Below are 26461 nucleotides of genomic sequence, written 5' to 3'. Positions count from 1 at the left end.
TAGATTAGAGGCTTCGGTGCTCATACTTTATCAGGGTGGGCAACCTCAGGAAAGCACGAGTAAGGGGGAGCGAGGCTGGGAAGGAAGGGGAGGGGGCATAAGAGAGCATATTACTGAGCTCGCCACAGCGCTATGAAAAACTGGTTGCTTGGTGTCTTCAGGGAGGCCGCATGAAGCCAGTTTATCTCGACACAGTTCATCTGCAGGGAGGAGAAGAGAATGATGTGTCCTTTGGCCACCATTTTGCATTGGTCAGAGTTCACCTCCGGGGGTGGCCACGCCCTTGCACTTCGAGGGCATGTGCGTGAGGGCCAAGCAGGCGCTGCAGTGCTTGCCTCGTGCCTCAAAAGCAACAAGGAAACTGAGGCAGGAGGCACGGAACAAAATGCGTGGGGCCTGAGTGGGGAGAGCGGTTTTGTCCTACCCATGACCAAGCTGAGGAAGGAGCGGAGCCGCCACGAGACCCTTCGGCAGTGGTGGCTGGAGCCGCAGCAGGAGCAGCCGTGCAACATGGGCCCAGCCGTCGAGGATCAGCACAAGCAGTGTCCAGGGCCACGCCAGGCACACGGCAAGGCGAGTGTTCCATTCTGGCACGGTGCAAAACCCGAATACGTTATAAACACCACCCCGGCCAGGGACCCAGGAGTCAACCAAGAACTTTTCTTTTCCCTTCCAGTCTCCACATCCTTTAGCTTCTGTTAACTTGGCATTTTTGCAACTCGTCCATTCCCCTCTGTCCTCCAGCTCATTCTTAGTTCTCCTTCTCAGCGTACCTTTCATGGAATGTTGCCAGGCTTCCAGTTAGTTTTCCTCCTTGGACCAGAGTGAAAATATCTTTGGCTTTACCCAGGAGAAGCTCCCCAGCCAAGCTGGCTAGAACAGTTGAAGGCGGTAGGACTCCAGGGTATTATAACTCAGTTACTCTGAACATCACACCCTAGTGTAACCACATCCAAAAAAGGAAGAGGCATCTTTTCTGTGTGTCTGTGTTGAGGAGGCGGAAATATTTCCCAAAGGCCACCAGCAGATACCCCCTCAGGTCTCATCAATAACATCATTTCACACACCGAAGCCTCAAGCCATCTCTGGCAAGACGAAAGGAACCAGCTAGGATTGTGCTAGATGGTTCTGGATCCCTCCCTGAGACTGGGGATGGTGAGCTGCACACGGGAGGGTAAATACTACTATTGGGGTCCTGATCGGAAGGAAGAGGGGACTGATGTTGGTAAGGAACGACCTAGATCTGCTCTGCTTCCTCTGAGCTTGTGCCCTCCAATGCATGCCACCAGTGTGATGCCATTAAAATGCAGCTATGAAAAATTTCTCCTGTTTGAACATTCTAAGATTCTTCTTTGCTTGGGGATCCACATCAAGGTCTTGGTCTTGTACGTAAGACCGTCTACGAGCAAGTATCTGCCAGTTTGTCCAGCTTTTGGTTACACCATGTTCAGCCTCAGCCATGCCCCTCCTTCTCCCTCTAGCACACAGATCTCCCCCGGAGGCAATTTCTGTCTCCTAAATGTGACTGGCTCTGCCATTCACAGGTGCTCCACTTACTCCCTCAACGCCAAGAGCACAGCATTGACTCAACTTACAATTTTCACTGCTCTGTTTACCTCATCGAAGTCTTTCCAGACTCCTTGCTGGAATATTCTTCCTTCATATTCTCGGTGTGCCCTTTATGTCATTCGATCATAGCCACTGGAACACACTGTTGTGCTTCTTTCTCACACATTCCTTTCTCTGTGTTCATCTCTGCATTTCCAGCACCTCGCAGTGCTTGGTATGGCGGGTAACACGAGACATTTAGTAGATGTCGGGTGAGTGTCTAAAGCTTTAGGGCTAGGTGTGCTCCTCCGAGACCACTGGCACCGTACGAAGGGGTTAAGCATTGGGCGGTAAACCAAGAGCGATAACATACTGTGTTTGCCATAATCATGGGAGAACTGGTGAAAAGGCAGTTAAAAGATTGGTGATGGGTTTATCTAGCCCCTGCCAGGAGACGGAGCAGGATGAAGCAAGGGTTCCTAAGCACTAATTATGCATTATTTAAATACAGACAACTCTTTGGTTGAAACCAACTTGCAATGCACAGCAGATGTAGAATCCTGTCTTACGAGGAGCTATCACGGCAGGATTCTTAAACCGTAATGAAAGCGCTAATTATCTGTACAGGATTTAAGTCTTCACGGCAAAGGCCATTAAGGGACATCTTCTGCAGGTCTTGAGATGATTTGGAATTTTTCTTCTCTGACCACAAAAGATGGTGCAGTTCCTTTATTCTGTTACCTCCTAGAAGCTTTTTAGTCCCTCTGTCAGTCAAGAGTTGGGATACTGGCAGGGTCGGGTGCAGTCTACAGGGGTAGATGGTCCGTGGCAGGCAATGACGGTAGCGTGCACGGTGCTACAAGAACATGGGGCTCGTATCACCGTGGGCGGTTTAGTGGGAGTGTCTGCCTTGTGATAAGATGCTGGCTGGAAGAAGCACGCTAGCCATGGAAGTGGACAGGTGGGCTGGGCACAGAATTTAGGTGTACTGGGCAAAGAAAAATTACAGTTAAGGGATTATAATTCAGAGCAGTTATCGATACACTCAAGCAAAGAAAGAAAGAAAGAATACATAAAAAATAACAATTGGCATAACTCAAGGAATGGATTTTGGGATGATCTGGACCTCATTCTTGGAAGACGATTGCAAAAATGCTGGGGCAAACAAGAAGGCTGCATGTGGCCAGTATTACTGTAGCCCGAGCAGTACAAGGAATAACATAACTGGAAAATGAAGGCAATGATTAAGAGCCCAGGGCTTGAATTAGGTACATTGTTGATTTTTTTTTTCGATTTCTGCCATTTATTAAGTACACAAATTGAACTTCATCGGATTCTCAGCCTCTTTACAACATGGAGAAAATAACAGTGCTCTGATTATAGACTTGTCATCACAAGTAAATAAGGTGATGCCTACTAAAGTACTATACAGGCACAGCTACATAATGAGTATAAAACAAATGGTACATGTTTACTTTATTTTTCCTCCATTATTCAAGAGTAATTTTGTTTCACACTTCCATAAAGACCCAGAGATTCCTCATTAGTTTTAATCTAGTAAATCCAAATAAAGAGCTTTGAACCCACTTGGAGCTTTTTTAGCCCTGTCCAAACATTTTGTAGGATTTCGTTGCCCAGGAAAGCCACTAGAGCATGTAATTAAAATCATCTGTATAAGCAAAAGGATGACGCTATCTTTAATATTTTTCAAAAGTTTATTTACAAATACTCAGAATTTTTGGCCACTATTACATGGACCAGTTGCCGACTTTTCCCTATTCAATCTGGTGGGAATTTCACAGCATTTTCTTATGTTCCCCCATATAAGCCCCAAATTAGCCATGTCTTCAGTTCCTGCCTGTGTATCCAGGGGCAGCAGAGGATGAATTCTCTCTCCAGAGGAGTGTTGTCCACAAAAGCCAGCTGGATCATAGTGTAATGATAATATGGAAATATTAAAAAAAAAAAAAAGCACCCTTTGAAGGATGCTTCAGATCACTAGATTGGAGAGGATGTATTATGCTGGTAGAAGGTATTTTCTCAGGAGGTAATATTTTCTGGGTCATGAGCTGGTTCCCTATTTGTGGTAGTGAGACACCATATTTATGTGTCCAGTTTGGTCAATAGAGATTTAGTGAATGTCTCTGCCACATGCCAGACCCTGAGCTATTATCAGGGATTCAGTAGTGGGTGATGAGCTGATGGAAGTCTGCCCCTTGATCAACCTTACCATCCAGGGGAGCAGACATTAATCAAATAATACTCACTATAACTGTGGTGAGTGTTATAAAGGAAGGCCACGAGGAGGTGATGATAAGAAAGCATACAATAGGAGGACTTTACTTCTCATGAGAGGGGAGCAAAGAGACATGGAGAGACATTTGGAATCTGAAGGATGAGCTGGAGCTCAGCCAAGTACTCTGCAGGACTGTATTCCAAGTTGTGCACAGAGTTCAGGGAAGCAACACAAGGCAGCGGTGGACCTGCCTGGTACTAGTGAGAGTGGAGACCGGGCAGGATGGTCATAGCCGTAAAGATGGAAGTTCAGTAGGAGCTGTGGCTTTGGGTAGAGGGGACATCCAATCCATGGAGACCCAGGAAGGAGGAAACCAGAAGAATAAGTCATCTGACCTCCCTCTCCTCACTTTGACTTCATCTTGTCCTTTCTCTTGGCTGCTCCCACCTAGCGTCCCATAGCAAGGAAGTTGTTGGTGTGGTCTACATAGGTTAGATGCCTTACAAAGTGAAGGTGGAGCAGAGTGGAACACAGATCTGGAGGGGCAAATAGGAGAGATCCGGCACAATGAGCACCAAGTAGGTAAAAAAAAAAAAAATTAAAAAAAATATATATATATATTCTGTAGGCTCGTATCATAGAGTGTGCCGTGGGGCGCACCCCACACAATGGGAGCAGCATATACTAAGGCCCTGTGGCAGAAAGGAACATGGAACCTTCCAAGAGGCCTGCTTCTGGTGGTCACAAGAGTGACCCAAGGGATCATAATCAAGGAGGAAGGACAGGGATCATGATGAAAAACAGTAAGTGTCATGTCTGGGAGGTGGCTTGGAGGCCAAGAAATAAGAAATAAGCCAGGAAGCAGAAGGTAAGTTTGGGTGAAACGATTCAGGATAAAAAAGACTTGAATAAGGCAAGGGTATCCCGGGCTCAGCCTCTTCCATTGCTAGTTCTGCATGCAAGAACACTCCCAGAGTTAAATGGCTGGAAGGAGTCATAAGCCTTTGCCAGAGATAGTTCGAAGCAGTGCTGGAATGAGGAGACTGCCCTATTCAGTCACTGCAGTCAGTCATTTAGTCAGCAAGTATTTATGAATGGTTTTTGTTTTCCTGTTGTACTAGGGGCCGAGAGAGAAATGATGTGATTCTTGTCTCTGGGGAGCTCACAGGCTCAGCAGGGAAGGCAAGCATGTAAGGAAATACTTCCAGTATTATTTACATGCAGTAAGTGCCCCTTAAGGAGCTGCGGACCGGGCGCAGAGAGCCCAGCCCGGACCGACTGTCCAGGGAGGGCCAAGAAGGTGTCCCAAAGATGTGATCTCTCTGCTTGGTCTTCCCTTTTCCAGTTAGGAAAATGAGATGAGGGTTTTCACCCAGCTGTAAGCCAACTACCAAAGCAAACAGTCTCTCAATCTCAGTGGTTTAACATAACAAAATCTGTAAGATCTTTCTTTCTCATGCCATGGCCACTGTGTTCTGAGTGGCTCTTCCCAAAGGGGTGACTCAAGGGTTCAGGCTCTCTGGAGCTCCAGCAGGTGGTTTGCAGGGCCTCTGCATGAGGAGCAGAGAGTGGGGGGAAGGCACAGTGCACCCTCAGCCACCTTCCCCGGACACTGGTCACTCCCCCTCACGCTCCGCTGGGCCAAAGTGGTCCAATGGCCACGTGGAGATTCAAGGTGGTGGGAAATGGAATCCAGGCTCCAAGAGAGCACGGACCTCTGGTGGGCTGTTGGCTGCCTCCACAGCAGGGGATGGTACACCAGGGAGCCCAGAATCAAGGAAAGGCAGGCAATTGCTGAGAGAACATTTACAGAAAAAGAGGCCAGGGAGGTCAGTCAGCTGGATTGCTCAGACCGAAGGACAACACGCCAAGGAGACGGAGACCTCCCTCCTAGCTGCGTGGCACCACTGGTGATGTCTACTCAGAGTATGCTTTGATCAGATTTTCATCTCTACACAGCGCACCTTTTCCTCTCTTCTTTTGCTCCATGGAAAGGCCACGATGGTGTGGAGGCCGAGCACTGTCCAGCTTTGCTGCTGATCAGCATGGAAGCTGTGTCTCCAAGCCTCAGTTACCTTATTAAGAAAATGGGGATAAGCTCTGCCCTGCCCATCCCCAGGAGGCTTGATGAGCAAATAGATAGTGTCAGGAGGATGTCCTTTAGAAACCCTGTCTGTATTAGCGTCCACTCTTCTCCCAGATTTAGAAACCCCAGCTGGAAAGAATAATACATTTCCATTACCGGCTAAATATTTGCTTCAGCCTCTGTTTTTTTCACCAGAGAATTTATTCTAAGCTCTCCAAAGCTTTTTTCCCAGTGTTCCGTAGCGTACACAGACAAGGTAAAATGTTCCTTTCACTCCACATCCTCTTCTATCGGCCCCAAACTGAAAATCCCTTTATTAATTTTTTAAATACACAAGTGGAAAGCAGATGGCATTATCTGGATAATGTAGCAAAAGATCAGACTCGTTTCCAAGGCCTATGCTCTGACTGGAAATAACCAAATAAAATAAAATAAGGTTATTTTGGCCTGAAATTAGATATTGAAATAAGGTATTTGGAAAATTGCTGTAGTTTGTAATTTTTTGCCTCTTCTCTAGATGTGGTCTGGGTCTATTAGAGCATCTTCTACCAAATGGACTAATTTGACAAAGGTTGAACCACGTACATCAGGCTCCCTCCCATCTCTGACCTTTTTCTCTTTCTCCTCGTTACCATTCTCCTCTCTCTCCTAGTGGCAAATATTACTTTGGTTTTAATCTGTAGTGTCGAGAGAACTAAAAACACTGTCCTAAGATGGTCCAAAGGTCCACAGATCCATAGCACCATAATAAAAGAGACATCATTCACACATTTCTGGGGTACCTGTCACCAGAGCAAGCAGGTGCAATTTCCATTGTATAATTTTGCATCCATACTTTGGACTGAACGTAGAATCCTAAGTTTTATATTTTTATTGATTAAGGTTCCTAAAAGGTTCTTTTGGATCTGGTGTGTCCTTGGGGCTGGGAGGGGAGGCGGCTGTCAATTATACTGTCCACCTTAATGGCCTTCATTCCCTAAACAGCAGTCATGGCTGTTCTCGGAAAGGAGCAGGCCCATGTAAAGATGTATTTCCAAGGGAGCATGAGGGGAAGAGAATGTTGGTATTTCTAAAAGTATAGACAGCCCAACAGCAAATTCCAGAGCCTGGGTGACATTTTAAATTGGTAATGCTCCTAATTACCCAAACCCTAGGAAACCGTATGGAATACAGCCACAGTTCTAGAATTAATATAAGTGAGCGCTGTGAACCCGTCACTAACAGCATGCTCCCTCAGAATAATGGCAGAGTATCTGTGTCAGCACAGTGTGGCACTGCAGTTAAAACACACAGACATGCACGCACACACCGGCTTGATAGATCCTAGTTTTTGGAAAAATTTACCCTCTATCAAGTTAAAAGAAAAATTTTTTTCTAAGTCTCCTACAAAAAGTAATACTAAATAATACTTCGTTTCCTTGTCCAACATTGCTTTTGCTATCTCTGCGTTAAAATGTCAGATTTATGAAGATGAATTTAAGTAAACAGTGTATGGTTTTATGGAACATGAGCTTGGAAGGCAGAAATGCCCAGATTCAAGTCCTTACTCCCCTATCTGCTGCTAGTTGAACTTGGGCTGGTTGGTCAGTGTCTCTGAACTTCACCTTGGTCATTTCTTTTTTTTTTTTTTTTCACCTTGGTCATTTCTAAAGCAGACATGATAATGCCATTTGCTCAAATGTTTATTGTGAGGATTCGGGGCCAATCCAAATGTTTTGCTCAAAGCTGGTGCTGAAAGATGCTACGAGTCCAAGTCATCGATGCGCCAGGAGCCCTGTGGCCTGAAATCCCAATCATCAGATTGAGACTTGGGCCGTGGCTTTGGCAGTGTTTGGGGAGGGGACCCAGTACACGCCATCGACTTCTTGCTCTCAGCGTGTTTGTCCAGATGTTGGGCCCTTGTGCTTGTGAGTGCACAACTGAATGGTGATTTTCTTGATTTAAGTCCCAGGTTTGAACACAGAGAAGAGAAGAAAAATGTCTGGAGATTCCACGTGTCCAGTGTCTTAATACCCTTTTACCTTCCATTTATAAACCTCCCCAACTTCATGGAGGGGCCTGGATAAAAAGCAAGCACATACCTCACTTTTGGATTTTTGAAGACTTTATCTTCCATTATTTCTGAATAAATAAAAAGAATATATGTATTTATGTATATAAAATTATATACAAAACATAAGAACTGGTGACAGTTTTCATTTTGTTGGTGCTAACAGATTGGGTAAGCAGGCTCACTCAGGGCCCCTTACTTTTCTTGGCCCTAAATGTCCTAAAAGCAATCCATGCTACAAAGAAACTTTGAAAGTAGGAGCAGTGGTTTGAAAAACACCACTTACATGCCAAGGGCTTCGTACACACTTTATGTTCATTAATCCTACAGCCAAACTTAAAAAGTGGATATTACTAACCCCATTAAACCTCTGAGAAAAAGGCTCACAGAGATTCGTAACTTGGCCAAGGTAAGAGCACTTGTAAGTAGCTGAGCTCGTATGTTCACTAGGTCTGATGGCGAGGCTCGGAGTTCCTGTTCTCACCCCTCTCTTGTCTTCGCTTTCCCTTCCAGGTGGTTCTGGACGTTGGTTGCGGATCTGGAATACTGTCATTTTTTGCTGTTCAGGCTGGAGCTAGGAGAGTGTATGCTGTTGAAGCCAGTTCAGTAGCACAATATGCGGAGGTAAGGGGTTGTATTTTTACAGTGGCTGCTAACCAGGTCTTCAGTAAACTTCAGGGGACTGGGTGATGGGCTCTTCCAGGTGGGTCATTTGGAAGAATTTTTTTTTTTTCACTAGTCTGATTTTCTTTTTTTTTTCCCCCATTGGGATTTTACTGCTGCAAGAAGCCAGTCTTCATTGTCATAATTGAGAGGAAAACAAGTTTTTAAAACGTTTCACGATCCTGGAAATAGAACAAAACTTTCTTCTTCCCCGTCCACTGGGTGGCAGGTGGGCCTGGGGGAGATGGATGTTTTCTTATCTTTAATGACCTCCTGAGGTGAGGAATCAGACTCTGGAGCTAGAGTCATTTTGTTCTTAAGTGCTGTATGGACAACAGCTGTACCACTCACTTTAAATTTTACATTGGACTTAAGGAGCTGTTGCTCCATGGTTGTATTTGGAAGACAGATAGATGTCTGTGTTTCAGGGAGTTTTTTCAGATTTCAGGCTCTGATTGGAGGATAAGGCGATGCTTTGTTTTAATATAGCCCTCTTTTACCATTATGAAATGTGTACAAATATTAGAGAATAAGTCAAAGTCAAGAGTCCAGTAATAATGGCTTTCAGTAATACCTGGATATAGTAATGACCCAGTCACGGCTGCACGGATTTGATGGATTTGCACACGTGCCTGAACAGGTAATGTGCTTGTCATTCACACTGAAAGGAGGCCAGAGTTTTAATGAGGGACAGGATGACAGAGAGGGAAGCTTGCCTGTTCCTTCTGATGAGCATCACATGATGTTCTCCAGCCCCGGACAACTGGTAGCTCAGGGTGGCGGCTGGCTTGGATGGAGGGAGCCAAGAGGGACCAGAGACAGGTAGACCAGTGTGGCATGTTTGGAAGAGAAGAATGCAAGAGCCTAATAGCCGGCAGGTTGTTGAACTCTTTTTTTCCTTCCAGCAAATGTTGGATAAAATATTTTTGGTCATTTGCTCCTTCACCACTTCTTTTATTAAAAGTTTTTAGTGAAGATTAGATACATGCAAAAGAATATTTGCCAAATGTGTAAGTGTAAAGGATCATGATGCATTGATCATGGGCCTTGTACCTCTTTTCAGAAATGGGCCATTAGCATTTCCATTAAAGATCTATGTGCTTGTTCTGATTGCTTCTCCTTTCTGCTTTAAACAGAGGTAACCACAGTCTTGAGTTTTTGTTTCATTCCGTTGTTCTATAGACTTTTACCACATGTATTTCTGACCCTAAAAACAAATCCCTTATGAACTGTTTATAAATGGAATCATCATGGATGCATTCTTCTATAATTTGCTTTTTTTCATCGCACGCATGATCATTTTGTGGATGCATACAACCCTGTTGTTTACTTATCTTCAGTGCTGGAAACTGTGCTCTTGTTTGGGATGCCTCAAGTTGTTTGCTCACTGTTCTGTTGGCAGACTTACGGTGGCCTCCATTATAGAAGTGTTGTTACGAATATTCTTGTACAGCACTCCCCACTATATCTCTGTTAGAGTTCCTCAGCATCTATGCATCAGTAGAATTGCTGGGTCATAGGACAGGCCTACCTTCAACTCTGCTCTGTAATTCTCACTTGTTTTCCAAAGTGGCTCTTCCAGTTTTCACTCCCTCCAGCAGTAACCAAGAATGCCATTGTTCTGCAATTCTGTCAGCACTTGATATTGTCAGACTTTCTAATTTTTGCCCATCTGGTATTTATGCTATGGTGTTTGCAGTTTTAATTTGCAAACTTACTAATTTATTTTTAATTAGGAAATATATTAATAAATAAATTGATTATATTTAATTAGGAAAATTAATTAATTAATTTTCCACTTACTAATGACTTTGAGCAACTTTGCCGAGTGTTTTGGCCACTCTCTTCTGTAGAATCCTGTTCAAGTTTTTTGTTTTTTGGGGGACAATTTTTATTTTGAATTTTTTTTTCAAATTCTAATTCATTTGTAGGAATGATTTCTATATTCTGGATATTGATCATTCCGGTTATGTATGTGGAAAATAGCTTTTTACAGTTGGTATCTCACCTTTTCTCTTTCTTTATGGTCCTATTAGTCTTGAAGTATGGAATTCTAAAAAAGAAGAGAATACAAGCTTATGAGGAGAGAACCTTATAAAATGCCTCCACTTAGATTTTCATAAATCTGAAAATACATTCCTAAGGATAAGGGATGAGAGTTCAACTTTGTCTCAGGTGTTGCTCAGCCATTCAATCATATGTTCATTCAGTCAGCTCTGACAATTCTGGTTTTTGGGAATATAAGAGTAACTACTGATTAGGGTCTATTCCTGTCTTCAGAGAGGTTCTTTCTTTCTTTGTTTCATTCTTTGTTTATTTGCTTCTTTGTTTCTTTCTTTCTTTCTAAATGTTTTATTTATTTGACAGATAGACGGAGATCTTAAGTAGGCAGAGAGGCAGGCAGAGGGGGAGGGGGAAGCAGGCTCCCCACTGAGCAGAGAGCCCGATGTGGGGCTTGATCCCAGGACTCTAAGATCATGACCTGAGCCGAAGAAATAAGCTTTAACCCACTGAGCCACCCAGGCACCTGAGAGGTCCTATTCTGATAAGAGATTGATCCTGTGGTGCCTTGTATCAGACACGACCCCAGAAAAAGAGTGGCATAAATCAGGGACTTTCTTTTTCTTGTACATTTTGTGTTCTCATATATTTTAAGGTGATTCAAGACATATTACTTCTTTCCAAAACCTTGAAAACCTAATGCCCTTGGTTATAGTATTTTAAGTAAAAACAAGAAGAAATTAGCTAGAGACATCCTTCCATTTCCTAGCTGTAATCCTGCTTCCATCCCCAGCATAAACTTTCAGTAATCATCAGCACACCACGGGAGGAGACATTCTAGAACTGTCTGTGTGATTGGTTTCTCCAAGAGAATCCTCTTCCTGATTAAACATATCAGTAGGATTGTTGCCCTTCTTACAGAGTGGGGCTGTCCTCACGGGCACTTGTACCCAGAGCGTGGCTGCTGTATAATTATAAGGGTCTCTAGCAAGAAGCTAATCCACAGGAGAAGAAAAGAGAAAGAATTCGAAATTTTAAAACTTTAAAATTTTTAAAATATTTTTTTTACTATGTTGTGTTAGTCACCATACAGTACATTATTATTTTTTGATGTAGTGTTTGTATACAACACCCAGTGCTTCGCGCAGCCCATGCCCTCCTTAACACCCGTCACTGGGCTCACCCCCCCCTTCTCCCATCCGAAACCCTCAGATTGTTTCTCAGAGTCCACAGTCTGTCATGGTTCACCTCCCCCTCCAATTTCCCCCCTTCATTTTATAAACGATTTAAAACTTTTTACATGATTTGAAACTTGAAATAATTTCAAACTTACAGGTAACTTGTAAAAATAGGAATAGTTCAAAGGCTACCCAAATTCTTTTTACCTAGACTCACCAGTTTTTCACATTCTACCCCATGTGCTTTATCGTTGACTCTTGCTTTCCTCTCCTCCCCCGACATGGCTCTGTATGCCCACGTGTATCAATGTTTACACATATGGGGTAGATACAGAGATGGACGTGCACACACAGGTTTATTTTAGCAAGCGCGCACGCCTGCATGCACAGGAGTAGGGGGAGAAGAGGGAGAGGAGGGAGACAGAATCTTAAGCAGTTCCACGCCCAGTACAGAACCCGATGCGGGCCTCGATCTCATAACGCTGAGATCATGACCTGAGCCGACATCAAGAGTCATTCACCTGAACCAACTGGACCCCCTAGGCTCCCCACACACACACTCATTTTCCCGAGTCAGTGATAGATGCATCATGGCTTTTTATCCTCGAACATTTCACTGTGTGTTTCCTAGGATATAATATAATATAATATAATGTAATACATTATACAAGCTATTATATAACCAAAGAAGAACCTAATTTAAAGGTGAAAAGGGCGCTGTACAATGACTTGTCCATCGAGTCTTTCGATGTTACTGCTCAGCAGGTTCGGGGAGGCCGTGGCGCGAGTGGGGAGCCCTTCACTGTGGCTGTGGAGGGACGAGAGCCTCTACTGAACCGCATCTCTGCGTGTGTTTCATTTCCAGGGACACTTGAGTTTTCAAGCTTTGACACCAATGTTCTAATGAATCCCCAGAGCCATAGTTTTATGTTCTCTTTGGTTTGGGCTTCTATAGAGGATTTTTGTGTTTCCGTACTCTTTCTTTTCTGTGTCTAGCTGGGGCAGGATGGAGGCAGGGGTGGCTCTTCAGATGCTCTGGGGACTGCACAGAGCCCTTGACATCCTTGTCGGCAGGTCCCTTTGGCCCCCGAGACCGTCCCTGCATGGGGCCCTAAGGACAGGCTAGTTATAATGCATTTAGGGCCAAGCATGATTAGAACCTTCTCGGAGGATGGATTGAATGCCAGCCTGGCTCCTCCTGATGAAAACCGTGGCCTCCACCGTGCCTCCGGCTGCCACCGTGGCCATCATGAGAGGCTCCCGTGGGCCAGGCCTTTTCACCCTGGGGGAGGGCGACCCGTACCAGCTCTTGATTTCTGCTTCTTACACTGACACTCGTCTGCACAATTTGTGGGTGGCAAAATGCAAGTGTGAACCGCACACAAAAGACTTTCCCTCTAAGAATAGGCTTTCAGAGCAGCTCGGCACACAGTGCGTGGTGCTCCTTTCGACCTTTTCATTATTTGGTAATTGAACCAGCAGACATTTAATTCTTTCCTCTGGAGTCTTCATTAAATTGCTCGGAAAAGATAAAATTGCAACAAGAAAGAAAAATGAACAAATTTAACTACCATCGCCTGTGCCTGGATACTTCTTCTCTCGCCAGGCTTCTGGGCTTTAAGTAAACAGCATATTTTAAAATTGCAGTGAATTCAATTTCAGTTGCTTTCAATGGCTCAAACTGATTTTGTAAGGGCTGACCCTCAGTCAGCAGGGTGATGTGAGCGACTCCTTGTCTGGAGGGCACGCACGTGGAGTCATTTTTTGCAGGATGGTCATGAACTTGCCCAGGTACAGCCACGTGCTCTCACCCTGGGCCCCATCTGACATTTCTGGGTCAGTAATAAGAGATCATCCTTTTCCATGGAACAGGGCAGGACTGAATGTCTCCCATCGGTTTCCCAGCCCGCCCACCTCAAAATGGTAGCTCTCTCTTGCTCTCTTTTTCCTTTCTTATGTATGAAACCTAGAGCAGAACCTCCAGGATCATACAGATCAGGTGGAAAAGAAAAAGGCATTAATCAAATGTATACACGAATACGGTCAAGGACGGGGTGTTCCTTATTTTCAGCTGTGTACAAACACAGGTCCCGTCTCTCCATCTAATTCCTCAGAGGGCCAGGAGAATAAAAGACTATGAGGGTAAGCAGTCATGAATAGATTTGTGTGTTTTAAACAACTAAACTTAAAGCTCTCTGGCACCAAGATTTAACAATGTTCTTAACTGTTACTGGGCCACTTACAAATAGACTTTCCCGGTACATCGTTCTGACGTGTGCCTCATTAGGATGATTTCAAAGGAGTCAGACCAGGTCTTTCTAGGTGATGGGGCAGGGGAAGTAAAGGCAGGTGAAACTGGAGCCACCGTGTTCTGCCTCTCTGGACCTGCTGGATTCATGATCTAGGACGGCTCTGTTTGAAACGGGAGCCACGACACACCTGTGGCTGTTTCTGTTTCAACGCACGTTGGTTTTTAAAAATGAAATTCCTCAGTCACCCCAGCTGCATTTCAAGGGCTCGGCAGCCCCAGAGGCCAATAACTGTGGAATCGGGCAGTGCAGAGAGAGAGTGCGGAGTCCATCACTGCAGAAGGTCTTAGTGGGAAGCACCGCTGGCGAGGAGAGGACACGAGGGGCCGGACTCACTCTGTCGGCAGGTGGCGGCTGGGCTGAGGGCTGTGTTCCCTGCCAGGTATTGGGGGCCCTGGCCAGATGGGACTAGCTCAGCGCTAGGGGAGGTGCTCTCCCCAGTTCCTCATGCTGTGGTTATTGTTTATTCCCTGATTCATGTGTGAGATCTGTCATAGAACAGGTTCCCTAGGAAACAGATGCTGATGCAGAGAGCTGTGTGCTGGAACTTTGTCACGGGGGCTCTCGGGGCCTGATGTGTGTGGAAACGAAGGAGGCAGGATAGCACTGGCCAGAGGAGGCCTTAAGCTGCAACATGGTCACAGTAAGGTGCACCTCAAAGTCCCCAAGGTGACCTCCCCATCAGACTTGAACCTCCTCAAGGCAAAGGCCTCTTTTTTATGTACACTCCCTTAGGAAGCGCTGTGGCTGGGAGCCATCATTGCCAACTTGCCAGCAGCTGGGGGAATGCGTCCCATGGTCCCGAAGCAAGCATCAGTCACAGCAGGTACTACAAGATCGAGATTCAGTATCCTAACTTGGGTCTGCAGACAGGAAGCTGGGGGAGAATGGAGTTAAAGATGTAATAGGAAATCCAGGAAGTGACAGATCAAGTTGTATGACTCTAAAAGCTTGGCCATGCCACAGGGCAGTTGGTCACGTGTGCTTTAGGTGGAGCAAGATCTTCTAGAAATGGACTGCACCACCCGACATAATATACCTTCTACTGTCCAACTGTCCTCACATCCAAAGCCCTGTGAGACACAGAGTATATGTAGGACATGATAGCTTCCCTCAAGTAGTTTACAATCCATTTGGATTTCAAATAAGTGAAGTTCGCCACAAAGGACATCGAGTGCACCTGAGTGTGTGTGAGTGGCAACGATGAGAAGCGACAGTGCCAGGAACAATTCCCGTCTGCTGGGCAAGTCAGGGAGGCTCTCGGAGAGGATCTGGGATTCGAATGGAATCCTAAAGGACGAAGGAGATGAAATGCTGTCCTTTCACGCTTCACCTCTTACTGCCAACAACAACCTTTATGGAAACCCTTGGGTTCTTGGGCGGTTTGTCACCTTAAATGGGTGGATGATCTCTTCACAGAATGCTCTGAAGGCCAGTTATTGAAAGGTACTTCTCATGTTTAATCTTGAACAGTAGGATAGAGCATATACGTAGAGGTTTTCTGAAATTATCCTGATTTCAACTCTTTGAGCTGGCTTTTTGCCCCCAGTATTTTTAGTGTCTCCTGCAGCTTCCTTCTTTCTTCTTGTTCTCCAGATACCAAATGCCTGAGTCATGAAGTTCCATCCAGCCCATCAACACTTTTTATTTTTGCACTGACAGGAAAAGTTAAAAGGTGGCAGTAAGGAATTGCTGAAGGAAATAATACTAATAATCATTTTGCCCAGCAGAACATTCAGAATTTAGGATATATTTCCACATCTATAAACACATAGTTCTTTAGGACTAATCTGTGAGGGGCTTGGGGCAGATAATATCATCCCCATATTACAGATAACAAAGAACCTTGGAGAAGATAGGTCATGGAGATGGGACACAGCTTGTGAGACACGAACCCTTCCTTCCACCTCCTTCTCCAACATCCAGGTAAGCAGGGGCTCATGGTTCCCGTGGAGGTAAAGAGGTTCATGGGTTGACTAGAAGCTGGAGCTCCTACCCCCGTAACTAGTTCTTCCAGGAGCCAGGAGAAAAACCATCTTTTTCTTCATGAGGAACTGATTTCGAAGAACTTCAGTGGGCAGACAGGTCTGCCATGGAAGAAGGAAACCATCCTCCATTGGCAAAATGACCCAGGAACACACTCAGCAGAGGAGCAGTTTCAAGAAGTTCATGTTTGGGGCACCTCAGTGGCTCAATCAGTTGAGCATCCAATTCTTTTTAAAAATTTTTTATTAACATATAATATATAATATATTAGCCCCAGTGAATCGCCAGGTTTACACACTTCACAGCATTCACCATAGCAGCATCCAGTTCTTGAGTCTAGCTCAGGTCTTGATCTCAGGGTCATGATCACATCATCCTGCTATGCTCAGAGCGGAATCTGCTTCTCTCCCCCTCTCCCTCTGCCCCTCCCCTGCCTTGTGCACACACATGCAGAAGCTCTCTTTCTCTCTCAAATAAATAAATCCTATAAAAAAAGAAGTCCATCTAGAATGCCACTCCATTTGCCACAAAACCCTACCCAGGAAATAAGAACACTTCTTACCGCTGGATTGGTGATTGACAAGGCAAGAAGGCATATGGCCCAAAACATCTATGCCTCCTCACCTCACTCAGCACCCTGTTCCTCATAAGGTAGGCCCTGAACATCTCTGCTGGCATTAGAATTGATGATTCCGGAATCAGGCAGTGTGGGGTGTGTCTTCGATCCCTAGCATAATGGCCATGTGATCTTGACAAGTGTCCATGTGACTTTGGCAAGTATTAGTTTCTTATTGCTGCTATAACAATTGACACGAACTTGATGGCTTAAAACAACACAGATTCACTACCTTGCTGTTCTGAAGGTCAGAAATACGAAGCAGATCTTGTGGGACTAAAATCAAGGTGTCACAGGACTGTCTTTTTCTGGAGGCTCTAGGGGAGAATCTACCCTTTGCCTTTGCCAGCCTTTAGAGGCTGCCTGCATTACTTGCCTAGTGACTTTGGTTTTCACCATCATCTTCTTTTCTCCCTCCCAGCTCTCTCCTGGAAAGAACCTTGTGTTTATATTGGGCCCATGGAGACCATCCAGCATACTCAACCCATCCCAATGTCCCTAATTTAATCAGATCAGCAAGGCCTCTTTGCCATGTAAGGTCACATTCTCAAAAGTTTCCAGGGAGTAGGATGTATATTCTTTGAGGGGGGATGGGCACATCATTCTGTCTACCATAGTAAGTTACCTCATTTTCTCTATCTATAAATTTGTAGATAGTCCTAGTCCCTTGTGTAGGTGTTTATGAGGATCACCTGAGAAAATCGATACAGAAATTAGCACAGTGCCTGACATTCTGTAGCTTTTGTTACCATTGTTGCCATGGCAATTATCAAGACTATTATGGGGCCTCATTTCATCCACATCTCTGTACAAACCAACCCAACAGAGATCACGGGAGGGGGTATCACCAGGCAACAGTGGGAGGTGTGGGGCCAGGCAGAGCACCTTTTTTTTTTTTTTTTTTTTTTTTTTTAAAGTCTAGGTTTAAATTGCATGTTGAAGTTTCCTTTATGACTCCTGTTTACAGCCCAGGTGATTACAAGATGCGGGGGCTCTGCATCGTGCCCAGCCCTTCTCGGAGCCTTTGTACACCTGCCGGAGCAGTGTATTAAGCAGCTCGGTAACATCTGGGTCTCAGGAGAAATTCATAGCTGTTTCTAAATGGTTTCCCCAGTAGAAACTGTGTTTGCTGACCCAGATATTCTCAGAAGGCCTCAGGTGTGGTGGTTGTTGAGAGAGGACACAGCGACTTGGGTACCAGGGAATAAATAGCACGGTGGCTCCAGACAAGGCTGCGTCAGGGTCTCCTGCAGGATTTCTGTAATAGGCATTGCTGGTCTCCACCCCCAGAGTTTTTGAGTCAGTAGCTACAGGCATGTGGTCCAAGAATTTGCATTTCTTTCAAGTTCTGTGGATGTTGCTGCTTAGTCAGGAAACCACACTTTGAGAATTACTGGGATTACATAACATCAGAGATGCAGCAGCCCCCGGAAGGGATTTCCTACAGTGTCTGAGTTGGGGAGGTAACCTGCCCCAAGCTCCCTCCAGTGACAGCAACACCCCCTTTCTAGGACGGATGAATTTTATTACATCCACTTTAGTAAACAGTGCAGAAAGACTGGAAGCCTATTACTAAATGCGTTGTGCACATCACCGAGACTTGGTCAAAAACAGCTGAATGGACTTCAATTTTTTTTTTCACTTTTAAAAAGTTTGCGTTTATGTTTAACCTCAATTTCCTTATTTTCCCAGTTGTATTGAGAAATAATTAACATCCGTCACTCTGTAAGTTTCAGGTGTGCAGCATGAGAGTTTCACTTACAGATTTTGTGAAATGATTACCTCGGTAGGTTAGTTAACATCTGTCATATATAGATAGAATAATAGGAAAGAAGAAAAGAAATTTTTCCTTGTGATATAAATTCTTAGGATCTAGTTTCTTAACTCTTCTCTGTCATACAACAGTGTTAGCCATAGTCTGTACCTTCTTTAGTACATTCTAGTACTTATTTCTAAGTAGAAGTTTGTAACCTTTGACCTCCTTCCTCCATTTTCCCATCTCCCCACTGCCACCACTGGTAACCACAGATCTGATCTCTTTTTCTCAAGACTTTGGTGGGATTTTTAGTTTTGGTTGAGTTTACTTCTTTAGGATTCCACACATAAGTAAGATCATAAAGTACTTGGCTTTCGCTGTCTGAGTTATTTCACTTAGCATAATCCCTTCAGGGTCCATTCATGTCGTCGCAAAGGGTAAGATTCCCTCTTTTTTATGGCTGTGCAATATTCCATTGTGTGTGTGTGTGTGTGTGTGTATGTATCACAACTCTTTTATCCACTTATCCATTGATGAACACTTAGATCATTTCCATATCTTGACTATTATAAAAATTGCTGCTGTGAATATGGGAGTACAGATGACTTTCAGGTTAGCACTGTAGCTTCCTTTACACCTCCTCCCTGCATTTTTTTTTTTTTTTTGCTTGACTGAGGTATCATTGATATTTTGAAAGTGAAATAAAATTAATGTATACATCTTGAAAAGTCTGGACATATGCATATGACCATTATTGCAGTCAAGGTACTAAGCATGTCCATCACTTGCAAAAATTTCCGTGTTCGTTTTTATTTGTATGCTTATGTTTGCTTATGTGGTTTTTTAAAAAAAATATGAACCCTTAACATGAGATGTCCTCTCTTAAACATATTTTAAAATACACAATACCATGTTGTTAATTACAGGTGATATGTCATACAGATTTCTAGAATGTACTCATTTGGGGCACCTGCGTGGGTCTGTTGGTTAAGTGACTGCCTTCGACTTGGGTCATGATCCCAGAGTCCTGGGATCAAGCCCCGCATCGGGCTCCCTGCTCAGTGGGGAGCCTGCTTCTCCCTCTCCCTCTATTACTCTGCCTGCTTGTGTCTCTCATTCTCTCTGTCAAATAAATAAAATCTTTTTTTAAAAAATAGAATATACTCATTTTTCATAACAAAAACTTCATTTTTAAACAATTTAATTAATCTCCACCCAATGTGGGGCTTGAACCCACAACCCCAAGATCAAGAGTCTTATGTTCTTCCAGCTGAGTCAGCCGGGAGCCCTGCATAGCACATACTTTATATCCACTAGGGACAGTTCTTCCTTTCCCCCTTTTCTCGCCCCTGGCAACCACCGTTCTAGTCTCTGCTTCTATAAGTTGAGCTATTTTAAACATCTCACTTAGATGCATCACGCATTGTTTGTCTTTCCATGATTGGCTTATTAATTTAGCAAAAGGCCCTCAAGGTTCCTCTCTCTTGTTGCAAACGGCAGGATTTCCTTCTTTTTTCAAGGCTGAACAATATTCCGTTGTATGTACGTAAACCACATTTTCTTCATTCAGTTGTTGATGGACATTTGGATTATTTCCAGGTCTTGGCTTTTCTGAATAACCTTGCAGTGAGGGTGCAGCTATCTCTTCAAAAAGCTGATTTCACATCTCAGATACGTACTCAGAAGTGAGATGGATAGATCGTGTGGTAATTCTATTCTAATGTTTGGTGGGAACCCCACGCTGTTGTCCATAGCAGCTGCGTCTTCCACATTCCCACCAGCAGTGTGTGAGTGTTCCAGTTCCTCCACAGCCTCACCAACACTTGTCTTTTTGCTGTTCTTTAGAAATAGTCCTCCTAACAGGTGTCAGGTGATCTCTCGTTGTGGTCTGGCTCTGCATGCCTGTGGTGCTTAGGAAAGTAACAACAGTTCCGTCTGTTTTATTTATTGGGCTTCTGGATCAACTTTTATTTCGTAACAGTCTGAAGGCCAAAAAGAAGTTTTGAAATTGATATCCAGTTTTCTCAGTTTCCAGAGGGGGGCTAGAGCAGAGGTTTGCCCAAATGCACAGCTGTCCTTCCTTGGCTGTAGAGAGGTCGTGCTTACGGCCAGCACCGGCACGCTGGTCATCTCGATATTTAAACTACAATTCCGACAACTCCTCAGTTCACTTCGCATCATCTAAAATATACTCTCCTTAAGCCAGAATCTTTACTCATGGCCACTTGCCTCCTTGCTCCTCCCCTAACCCTGAGCAGCCCCCATTGTGTGCGGCTATTGTCCACCCCTGTGCGAGGCTCCGTTTGATTCTGGGCATTAGAGGAGAGAAGGCAGCATGTTTGCAAAAAAGTGCCTGCTGACCTAAAGAATTTTTCTGCGTGGCAGCTCCATGTTTTCGGGGAGTTGTGATCAGGCCACACGTTTTCTTGGCAAGCCAAGCAGGAAGGTGGGACAGACTGTAATTTCAATTCATCCAAATAAGAAAGGTATCATTTGAGCTCTCCCGGGGAATGAAACTAAAAAGCATTTTGATGGTCGCTTACTTATCATTGCTAAAATGGTTTTCATGTCTTAGAATTCCCTTCAGCCCCAGCAGCGAATTTGCTTCTCGCTCACACCCTTCCCCTCCTGGCCCCCAGACCCAAATGTACTTTCTCCAGTCGGTTCCAGGCAGCTTGAGAGTTTCACCCTGTGGGAAGTGCCACAAGAGAGGAAACAAACCGGGATCCATGCTGGCTGCGTGGTACTCTCGGGGGCCAGGCCAGCGTCTGGAGAGCAGAGTACTCAACCAGATCAACAGGTTGGCTTCCCCCCACAATGTGAAATAATCGTTGTGACTCCTTATTTTCCACAGCCCTGATGAGTCCTCCTCTGCTCTGGGCTGATGGTTTGGCCGTTGGGAAGCCTCCGATTGCTGTCCAATCTTGCTCTTTTCATCTGCTGTAGCTGAGGAGATGATATACTGGTTTGGCCACCTGGGTAACTTTTTAATGATCTGAAAGACCACAAGGAGCCAGCCTTTCCTTTGTGCAGTCCCTCATTCAGCAACCTAATAGCTAGCCGGAAAGAGCTTTCGCGAAAAGAAGAAAGTCTGCTCCTCTCCGGCAGGAGCAGTAGGAGCGCACGATTCTCTGATTAAACTCTCACGCTGCGCATATGATGGGGCATCTGACCTGCTTGAGACGGGCTGACCGCTGAGGTTCCTTGGTATTTGCGTTGACGCTTTCCTGCCAACAAGCCGTGAGATGACAGATGAGTGTCCCTCAACTTGAGTGTGGATGGCAAGAAAAGTGGCCAAGAGACGGCTGGGACCCAGCCGCCCCCTGGGGCAGTGCTGGAAGGGAAACGTGGTTTTCTTAAGGGTTACCCTCTGTGCACATGAACTTCAATCAGGAGTGAAACCAAAGCTTGCACCACAGGGGAGGCAGGACTGGAACAAAAACACAGTCTCTCCTCTGCCCCAGCGGACAAGCGGCCTCTGCTCACAGGTGCCAGACTTAGAACGGAAAGCAGGGAAGGCTTTTCTGTCCTCCCTAAACTCGTTTTCACAATATAACCTTGGGAACCTCAGCACCTCTCTCCTGTCGTATTTAAGAAAGCAACTGCTTAGGTGTTGGAGCAGCCAGCGCTCGAGACAGGGACCCCGTCATTCCTGTGTCTAACGTACATGCGCAGTTCTTTGGGGTCTCATGACTGGCATACATTTTCGGTGCTCCTATCAACAGATGCGGAGTGATTTATTTGGAAAGCTTTGTATCTACGAGCGTATTAACATATTATGTGCATTATAAACGTATTCCAAAGGTAAAATGATGAGATATCATTATGCATTCACCAATAGCTAAAATTCAAAAGGCTGACAATAAAGCCACTGAGAGCCACTGTGGGTGGGAATGGAAAATGACACAAGAACCTTCAAAGCCATCGGGCAGTTTCTCTTAGAGTTACACATGTACTGCCCCAGGACTGGGCAGTTTGACTTCTGGGCGTTTACCTAGGAGAAATGAAAATACGTGTGTACGCAGAGATTTGCCCGCAGCAACCTGGAAGGCACCCAAACGTCCATCAACAGATGGAAAGACGAACTGGTCCGTCCAAACAGTGAAGTACGAGTAAGTGATGCAAGCGAATGCACTGCTTCTCCACGTCACAGTATGGATGAATCTCAAAATACCGTGCTGAGTAAAGGAAGCCAGATGCAGAGAAGCGCATCACTCTCTCCATGTGAATTTCTGGAATAGACCAAACTGATCAGTAGTGATGGCACATCCGCGGTGCGGGGCTGAAGCAGGGTCAACGCGGACTGGACAGAGGTGTGGAGGCAGTGGGTGGAAGACAGCTCCCACATCTTGACCACGGTGCTAGTTACACGAGCTTATGTGTTTCTTGAATCACATCGAAGTGCACACTTCATGTTACACTACATGGAAATGATTCAACAAATATGCACTAAACATGTGGGTGTTTTGTTTTGTTTTGTTTTGTTTAGAGAGAAAGAGTATAAGCTTGAGTAAGGAGGGAGAGGGAGAGAGAGAATCTCCAGCAGACTGCCCCCCGCAACTGCTGACGTGGAGCCCAACACAGATCTCGATCTCATGAGCCTGAGATCATGACCTGAGCCGAAATCAAGAGTCAGATGCTCAACTGAGTCAGCCGCCTAGGTGCCCCTGAACATGCTGTTTAAAAGCAAAAGTAGACTTCAATTCACTTCTGTCAGGAAATCTTAGTCCCTGCAATAATATAAGAACCAGAAATAAAATGATTGAAAGGAAAGAAAAGATAAAGATGAAAATTCACATGATTTTTTAAAAAATTTCATTTTATTTAAATTCAATTAATTAGCATATAGTGTATTACTAGCTTCAGAGGTAGAGTGCAGTGAAAATCCACATGATTTTTAAGTGTGTATATTTCACTAATGACACATAAAAACTTACAAAGTTAATGTGCCTTAAAATATCGATTTAATATTTGGTAAGAATATGATTTAAAGGCCTGGTTCTATGTTGAATTTATTTTGATACTTTCTTATGGGGGCTCTTGCCACTGGGTAGAAGACATACAAAAATATGTAAATTCAAATGGAAGAAAGGTAAAATGAGTGGAGCTAAATAAATCAGGAGATTCATTTTGCAGCCCATTATGCAACACATTTGAAATTCAGTTAATACATTTCTCTGATGTCAATCAGGTCTTACAAAGTAATCAGAAGGTGCTACAATTTTACATTTTTAAGAAACAGATTTCAAATTACTAAAATTCTTTTGGAAGATCGTTGAACATAAGAGAAAATTACGTTCCCCGGTCTTTATAATTTTGCAGCTATGAGATTTATCATTTTCTGAAGCAAAATCAGCTAACAATGAACTATTCCCCAACAACCACTTCCACAATGTTCTTCCCATAGCACAAGTTCCTTTTCAAAAATAGCTCTTTCTTCATTCATTATGAAAAACCATCTTTTTAGAACTATTTTTATTATTTTAAATTTATAGAAAATCTGAAAAAAATCACTCAAAAACTTTAAAGATGATTTTAAGGAGATTCACTAGTTATTTACATTTTTCTCTCCTCCCACACAGACGCTTTAGTGTGTATTTCTAAGAACAAAGGAATTCTCTTCTCTACACAACAGTATCAAAATCAGAAAATTTGGGTGATACAGTTCTATCCCCCAAATTTCCTTCATATTAGGAGCAACTTGTTTATGTTTTCAAGAATGTCTTCCAGGGGTTCCTGGGTGGCTCTGCTGGTTAAGCATCTGCCTTCTGCTCGGGTCATGAACCCAGGGTCCTGGGATCCAGTCCCACATCAGGCTCCCTGCTCAGCGGGGAGCCTGCTTCTCCCTCTCCCTCGGCCTGTTGGTCTGCTTGTGCTCTCTCTCTATCTCTCTGTCAAATAAATAAGTTTTTTAGAAAAATCTTTTTTAAAAAGTCTGTAAAAAATTTTCTGACAACTACCTGTCATCCAGAAAATTTCAGCAAGTGACAACTCTTGCCTTTAACAGGAAAACTCCATGACTCGTCCGTACATGGAGTAATGCTTCCATCTACTCTGCTGTGGAATAACCAGGGCAGGCTCAGCGCTGTGGTCATTTTCAGGGAAATCCCCATGTTCTTACAAAGTACTGTAAACCGTCTGCTCTCTCTTACAGGACCTTCTTCCAAATACATAAAATTATCCACACAGATGAAGTCCCGTAGCCTCATGTAGACTTATCACTTCAAAGACACGTCTCTCATAACCTGCTGATGTATGATGTGTGTTCGTGGGCATTAATATTAGCTGCTTTTGTTAGTAATCATCGTCAGTGTTTGTCGGTCAGGACTAGCTACGTTTTGAGAGCATTTTTTGTTTGTTTGTTTTGTTTTTTGATGATACCGTTTTTATTTTGGAGAGACGCTCTGGAAAAAAATTAAACACACACACAAAAACCAAAACAACAACCCAGAGATGCTCTGAGAAACTTGGAGAGATTAGGTTTGCTTAGAACCACCCTGGAATAGTGCGAATGAGAACTGCAGAATTTGGAATCCAACAAACTTGATACTTGGGCTGTTGTAGTGCTTAATTAATACAGGTTCATCTCTCTGTCTCTCTCTCTATACACATGTCATCATATACATATATAGCATATGTACCATGTCTTCTATGTATCCCATATCAGAATAGACACATATATTTCAGGATAGGTGAAATTTTTTACCAAGGTTCTGCTAAGATAACAAAAGGCTAACTTCTCAGGCTAATAACAAGAGGCTTATATTTTTGCTCACGTACATGTTCATGGTTATGACGTTTTTATTGACTAAAGCAAGTCACATGACCAAGGCTGATGTGATTGGGGCAGAAAAGTGTGATTTTACCAAGGAGAGGGGAAGAGAGTCGTTGTGAACCATGTGGAAACAGCTTGGTTTCTTCATCTTCAAAAATCAGTCTGATTCTGTAAAATCCATTGGTCAGGCTTTTTGTTTGAAATCACAAAAGGGTAAGTCACATTGGCTTAAGAGAAAAGAGAATTCATTTATTGGCTTGTATAATCAGACTGTCCAGAGTAGCTAGTGACCCACATAAGGATCATCCTCTCTGTCTCTGTCTGTCTCATTCTCCCTCTCCCCCTGTCTCCCTCCTCCACCTGCTTCCCTACTGGAGCTCTGCTTCCTTCCGTGGGACTGCTCTAGACAGTCCACCTTCATGTTGGGGGGAAGACCACAGGCAGTCCCTGAATAACATCCTTTCAGACCCATAGCTCAGAAAACAAGTGATCTTCTCCAGGTCTACACGAAAAAAGAAATCCTAGGCAAGTATTTCCATGAGTGCAGCTACCTGTTCTTCTGCTCACCGTGCTCAGAGGAGTGGAGTGCTCAGGTGGCTTGGACCGGGTCCCTACGCCGGCTTCTGTGGCTGGGCCGGGGGACGCTGGCTGCAGTGGGCAGCCTTACAGCCTCACACAGTCGGAAGAAAGAGGGGAGTCAGAAGTTTCCAGATGGGGGGCCGGGGAGTTCCTGCCCTGGTGAACCCAAGCCAGGGGCTGCACGCATACCTGCCTCACTCCCTCTAAGTAAGAAAAAGCTTGGGAAAGTCTTTCGTACATTGGAAAGCTTTGTCCACATGTAGCTGCTGTCCTTATTCCTTTAGAGTTGAGTAGGAAGCCCCGTTATCTACCGGGGTGAATGGATGCTGGCGGCAGGCGAGCACTGTCCCCCCACGTTCACTTAGGTGAAAGTAAAGTCACGCCAAATAGGAGGTTAGCAGGCGACCGACTAAGGCGGTGACAGAAACGGAGTTGTCTTAAACCGAGACGTGGTGTTGTTATTTTGGAATGAGATCACACCTGCCAGACAACAAGAGGGCGACGGTATCAGGAGTGGAGCGAGATGCATGTTCTGCAGGCTCCCGGCTCCCTGGCGTGGGGCTAGCGCCTGTTCCCGAAGAAGAAGACACAGCCCCCCTCTTGAATTCATGCCTCACTCCAGCCACATCCCGATAGCTCCAAATATGCAGATGGCGTCAAAGAAGGATCAGGGCAAAT

General features: G+C 44.5%; 1 protein-coding gene across 1 annotated transcript in view; it reads left to right on the top strand.

The window, feature by feature from the left end:
* Positions 1-222: 222 nt before the first annotated feature.
* The window catches only part of LOC122916788 (histone-arginine methyltransferase CARM1-like), a 93527-nt gene continuing 67288 nt past the window's right edge, over positions 223-26461 (top strand). Inside the window, exons 1-2 of the mRNA XM_044264172.1 lie at positions 223-573; positions 8434-8544. Coding sequence (XP_044120107.1) covers positions 223-573; positions 8434-8544 — 462 coding nt within the window. The remainder of the gene's footprint in view (positions 574-8433; positions 8545-26461) is intronic.

The sequence above is a fragment of the Neovison vison genome, chromosome 9, assembly GCF_020171115.1.
Source record: "Neovison vison isolate M4711 chromosome 9, ASM_NN_V1, whole genome shotgun sequence".
Classification (NCBI taxonomy): domain Eukaryota; kingdom Metazoa; phylum Chordata; class Mammalia; order Carnivora; family Mustelidae; genus Neogale; species Neogale vison.
The sequence above is the reverse complement of the archived record's forward strand: the minus strand, read 5'-3'. Positions and strand labels throughout refer to the sequence as shown.